This window comes from Dipteris shenzhenensis, chromosome 12 (assembly GCF_047967505.1).
Source record: "Dipteris shenzhenensis isolate YYH24624 ecotype China chromosome 12, Dip_SZ_1.0, whole genome shotgun sequence".
NCBI classification, from domain to species: domain Eukaryota; kingdom Viridiplantae; phylum Streptophyta; class Polypodiopsida; order Gleicheniales; family Dipteridaceae; genus Dipteris; species Dipteris shenzhenensis.
The window spans coordinates 27559319-27565318 of record NC_141607.1 but is presented as its reverse complement, the minus strand read 5'-3'; the positions used below and the strand labels follow the sequence as shown (position 1 = coordinate 27565318).

The window sequence follows — 6000 nt, the reverse complement described above, 5'->3', positions numbered from 1 at the left end:
TGCACCAATAAATGATGGCACAGTAGGCTGTCTACAACTTGCAGGGTTTCAATGCACTCCTATCAAGGCATGCTCAGCCTGCTGCCTTCAGGTTCCTCATCTCTTCCATCCTCGTGTGACTAAAATCTCCTTAGCTGGAACAGCAAACTATGGGCCATGCATGATTGTGCCCTCAGCCAATCTCAGTCCCTCCCTGCTCATAAAAGCCATAACCAAAAGCTGCTAAGTATTTACCAAATGTCACATATACTTAACTTTACAGTCTACTCAATTAGCAACAATATGCATTAAAGATCTTACATTAAAGACTATACAGAGACTAGAGACTCTAGTCAAGAGCTTGGAAGTAGTAACTCAACAACATTGTAAGTTCAAAACCCAAATAACAACAGGACTAGTTAGCAACCACTACCAAAATGAACACTAAATACCTAAGTCTAAAAATCTATGATATATCAAACATCATAGGTGTCATAGTTGGAGTCTAAACATCATAAAACAAATATCCAGATGATAACTGAAATGAAAGTGCCGAGTTACAGGTAAAGAGCGAGCCATGACAAGTGACAGTGGACTCAAGCTTAAAACAAAGACTTTAAAACCACTACCAATATTTTTTTTTTTTAAGAGTGCCTTAAGCGTCTCTTGTAGAACGTACGTGTCTGACGTGTCTTAACGTTAGACAGGCGATTCTTAAAAACCCTGAGAGAGAGAGAGAGAGAGAGAGAGAGAGAGAGAGAGAGAGAGAGGAGGGACACACACACACAGATTTATCAACATCTTCTCAAAGCCTCAGGGGCCTATGAGACAAGATACACTCGAAAATAGTATCTCATACAAGCCCCCATGGGTGCCATACTGAAAGAACTCGAAAATCAAAAGATGTATTCAACTATGATTCTGGTGCAGCACTGTGCTTCTTCTTGTTTTTCTTCTTCAAAGACTCTGGCTCATCATCTTGGACAGTCGGTTCACCTTCCAATTCCTTGTGCTTCTGTTTTTTCTTGTGACTCTTCTCTAATTTCCCATCTTCTCCATCCTCACTTTTGACTGACTGATTTATCTCATTTTTCTCAACGCCATCTTGTTCTTTGTGCTTCTCCTTCTTCTTCTTCTTCTTTTCACTGCTTTCCAACTCTGCCGTGTCATTTTCTACTTCCATAATATCCTGCTTAATCTTTTTCTTCAATGGAGCAAGTTCAGGGGTTGTCTGCCTGGGACTCTGGACTTCTTTTTTCCTCTTCAACTGCTCTTGCTCACCTTCTGTGCCATCAGCTTCACCCTCTTTGTCTTTCTTTTTCTTCTTCTTCTTCTTACCTTCAGATCCAGGGGCTTCTTCTGTCTCTGCAATCTCTTTCTTCACAGTGGCCGTCAAATCTTCATATGGGAGTGAATCATCCTCACCTCCTTTGTCTTTCTTTTTCTTCTTTTTCTTCTTGCCTTCAGATCCAGGGGCTTCTTCTATCTCTGCAATCTCTTTCTTCACAGTGATCGTCAAATCTCCAGACGGTATTGAAGGGGCGGCTGCAAGCTTCGCTATTTCAGAATCCTCCCCAGCCTGCATTGGTTCCATCTCGATGACATTCCGAAGCCATTCTTTAGGTGTCTTCTCGTTCGGTTTGCCATTCTTGTCAAGTAACCCTTCAGATATTAGCTTCTTTTTCAACGAAGCCCTTGGGCCTAGGCCCCATTTTCTTGGATAGGTATCCCTTTCCATAACCACCCTCTTCACCTTGGCGACAGAGCCGTGATCACAAGTAGCCATCACAGCTGTTGTCATCTGTGCAATAGCTAGTGCTATGGCCTCACCCTTCGTGGTCATGAGAACAACTTCTTCTCCATTCTCTATTCCATCTTCGAACCTCAAAAGACCCGGAATCATAAGCTTGGCACCGTAGCAGATGGCGTTCACGGCAGAATCCTTCACGACAAGCCTCTTGTAACTAGTAAGTAGGACCTCGAGCGGCATGATGACTCTCCTCAAGTAAGATTCATCCTTGTGATTGTCGCAAACCCACTGTGCATCAAGCACATCGTGCATTGTCACAAGATTGTCCTTTTCACCTAAAATGCCAGACCTCACCCTTCGCAGCTCTTGCATGTGACCACCAACACCAAGCAAAAGTCCCAAGTGCACACAGAGCGTTCGGATGTACGTTCCTGCTTCACAGGAGACCCAAAACACCACCAGATGCCTCTCTGCATCATACTCCAGGAGCTTACTTTCATAGATGGTTCGAATCCTCAGCTGCCGCTTGACAGCAGAAATGAGAGGAGGCCTCTGAAACAAGGCACCGGTGAGAGTCTCTATAGCTCGAGCAACTTTAGCCACATCATCCACGGCAGAGTGAAGCCTGGCAACACAGACGTACTCCTTACCGGCTCCCTGCTGGGCTTTCACAAGTCTAGTAGCTCTATCAACGCAGACAATGAGAGAACCCGTAACCTTGGGGTCCAAGGTACCACTATGGCCTGTCTTGTCCACTCTCAAGATGCGTTTAATCCAAGCTACCACCTCATGAGAAGAAGGATTGGCAGGCTTGTCCAAGTTAATGACCCCATACCTGATATAGTCGAAAAGGGGACGCTTGAGGGGCGAGTGGCCAGTCGGGAGGGGGGTGTAGTGACCGGTACGAACGTTGAGCTTGTCGTAGTTCTTGAGAAGGATGGGCCATTTGGAGGTGTCGAGGGAGGGGGTGAAGGACTGGGGCTTGATGAGGTAATCGGTGGAGGCCTGCTGGTCACCTAGGGCGGGGAGGGAATTGTAAGAGTGGCCGCCAGGCTCGTCATCGATTTCTTCCTTGATTCTACGTTTCTTCTTCTTGTCAGAGGAAGACATGGCGAGCTCTCTGGATAGCTTGGAGATGGAGGAGGAGGAGGAGGGGCGGGCTAACTGGTTCGCCTGAGCTCTGAGCTTCTGAGCTCACAGCACCCAACAAGAAGATGAGTAACAAGATGAAGATGAAGATGAAGACGCAGATGAAGATGAAGATGAAGATGAAGATAAAGACGGCTGGCTCTTCAGGGTTTATGCCCAAACCAGGGTTTTAGCCGCCACACACTTTTGCCTTCATCAAAGAAACTAGGGTTTCTACCCACAATCAAGTGTTCATAGAAAACATTTTTCTCAACAAATCACACACACATTTTGACAGTTTCTCATGAGACTTTCCCGATTTTTAAGCTACAATACAACTACATTGCCTAATATTTTGCAGATTTTGCATAATATTTTGCAGATTTTGTAAAATTTAGAGAATATGTGTAGATGACGTTCAAACAGTGTTTTCCTCGTATGTTTAAAAGGTTCCTTGCAACTGCTTCTTACGTTTCTTCTCCTTCCTGAACTCCTTTAGTAGTAGAGGTGATTGCTGTGATGTACTTACAAAGCCAACATAATGCTACAGCGCGAAAATACAAATTAATGAAGACTATTCCCACAACCCCGTTAACTCCTCTCCTGCAGAGAGTCATCACCGATTAGAGGATAGAATTCATAACTTCGAGTACTCGTCCCTCTACCGTCATCAACAGCAGCATCTTCAGGACTTAGATGTATGCTACTTAAACAAAAATTGGCATCCTGCGCTACTACCTCTTGATTTAATTGCTAAACAAGCATCGGCATTTTCCAGCGACAAGCTAAATTTCATATCTATTCTACATCATCGTCGTGGTTCCCTGCAAAAAACATGTTCTTGCAGGCAGGCTGCCATTCAAAAAAATGACCCGATTAGGCAGTTTCGTCTTCTACAAAAGAGACCTTTGTGCGTCTGTCTAAGAAATGTTACTTCTACCACGCTGTTAAAATACAAATGTAGCGTTGGACGATTTTCATTTTTCATCCAAGAGTATTTCTCATTGATTTGTGGTTGAAGAAAGTTTCATTTGAGGTTCGTTCGGAATTTCGCTTTCGTGTATACAACTTTTTGTGGCAACTTTTGTTATCTTGCCTATAGCGAATCATATTTGAAGGGTTAAACCAATATTGAATATCTTCATTTGTTGACATATGACCTTCTTTTGATAGAGATTTTATATTGAATCTCATTTCGTGCCTCCACAATGGAATTTGTTTTTTTGGCTTCCTTTTCTTTTGGAAGACCTTCCTAGACATCCATATTTCTTTGATTTGTACGTTCTTTGTTGTAGGTATTGTTGTCTCTGCTTACTCTTGCATGGAAAAGAGTGCATCCCTACCTACTCCAAAGTCAACTCCTTATGTTTGTGCTTCCGCAAGCAAACCTCCCCAAGAGAAGTTGTTGAAAAATTCTCCAATCAAGAAGACTTCTCATTGTTCATTGAGGAATTTGTTTCAAGAGGTTGTACGCTCAAGGTAGAGAGCTATTGTCTTCTTTTTGCTATACTTCCACGTTTTAATTGTTTGTGTATGTTTGTTATTAGTGAAGAAGCTTATACAAGAGAACCCCAAATATGTTAGCTTGAGGTCCACTATTACATCCTACGTGTAGCGTACAAGTAAAAGTAAACATGTGAGACAATTTGAGAACAAAGAACGTACACCTAAAGTTGATGTGAATGATGTTATCAACATTGATTGTGATTGCTTCTTATGTTGTTGATGTTTTCTTCTGATTATATTTCACTTGGCAAGCACTACGATATGCAATGCTCAAATGTTTATGCTTTTATGTCAAAAAACATTTATTGCTACATATGTGAAAACCATGTCTTCTTATGAAGATGTAAACAAACAATTGAAATCATGTGTTTCTTTCCTTTCGTATTTGAAAGAAACATTTGGCAATCATGGCTGTTTGATTTCATAGAAAGGTAGTTCTACCTCATAAGAGTGATTACTACATTGCAATTAATAAAGCACATGAATTATTGAAATGAGTTTGAGTAATTGCAACTTGTGTTTGTACTTGTGTTTGTGAACCTTCCTTATTCTCACATTTGTATTTGCAACAAGCAAACAGTTTATGTCCAAAGAAGAGAATGATGATGTAAATTCGTACAAAGGATGTAAAGATGCACAACTTCCTACCATCACCACACAATCCAACCATTGCAAAAGCAATAATTCCATTGAAAGAGAACTTTGTAGGGAGGGGAATTCATTGGTCCCTCTAAGATTGTGCACCTCCTAGATTTGTTTTTTAGGGGAAGTTGCTTTGTAAGTATGGTACTTACAAAGTCATAAATCCAAAGTATCCTACATTCTTAAAAGGGGACTTTACAGATAAGTTTTGTTCTCACACAGTGACATTGCTCATATCAAATGCTTACATTCACTAGTTTATGAACTTATTGGAAATTGGGGAGTTCTATAGGATAGAAGGGGCAAGTGTTGTGCCAAGAGGCACGACCTAAGGTGGAACTTCTTAGATTTCCCTGCTTATTGATGCTACTACATGCATTATTAGAGATGAACCATTTGACGGGAACCTTCTTTGCTACCTGATCATTCACTATGCACTTATGTTCCTTGGGTTGTTAGGATGATCAGCTTTGGAGAACTATCAGTTGTAGCAAATGTTATGGGAACGAGATTCAAATGTACAAACAAAGACAGATGGGACTGGGTAATTGATAAGATTAGGGACAAAATCAATAGGTGGCAAGGCCTGCAACTGCCGTCTCTAGCTAGGAGAAAATTTGTTTTAAATCATTACATTTATCCTTCCACTCTGTATTTTATAGCCTGTTGGTTCCAAGCAAGAAAACAAATCGACCAACTCAATAGACTGTTCCGAACCTTCTTGTGGGGAGGCTCCCTAGATCAAAACGGAAGCTCTAATGTAAGATGGAACTTCATTACCCTTCTGAAGGCTGAAGGTGGACTAGGAGTGGTGGATATTGAAAAATCCTCAACAAGATTTATGGCGCAGTGGAGTCTAAAAGCCTATCAAGGACCTGAATTAGTTTGGGCTACCCTTATTTTTAAAAATGTGAGGAAAGTCAAACTGGACCGTTGCAAGCACTGGAAAGATATTCCTTTAGGCTCTCTTCTTTTTGGGCAAGAAAGGTGTGTCA

General features: G+C 41.6%; 1 protein-coding gene across 1 annotated transcript; it reads right to left on the bottom strand.

The window, feature by feature from the left end:
- Positions 1-558: 558 nt before the first annotated feature.
- Positions 559-3083, bottom strand: NAP57 (NAP57 homolog). Its single transcript, XM_087382505.1, has one exon. The coding sequence runs from the start codon at positions 2837-2839 to the stop codon at positions 893-895; it is 1947 nt and encodes a 648-aa protein (XP_087238631.1). The 5' UTR covers positions 2840-3083; the 3' UTR covers positions 559-892.
- Positions 3084-6000: the final 2917 nt, after the last annotated feature.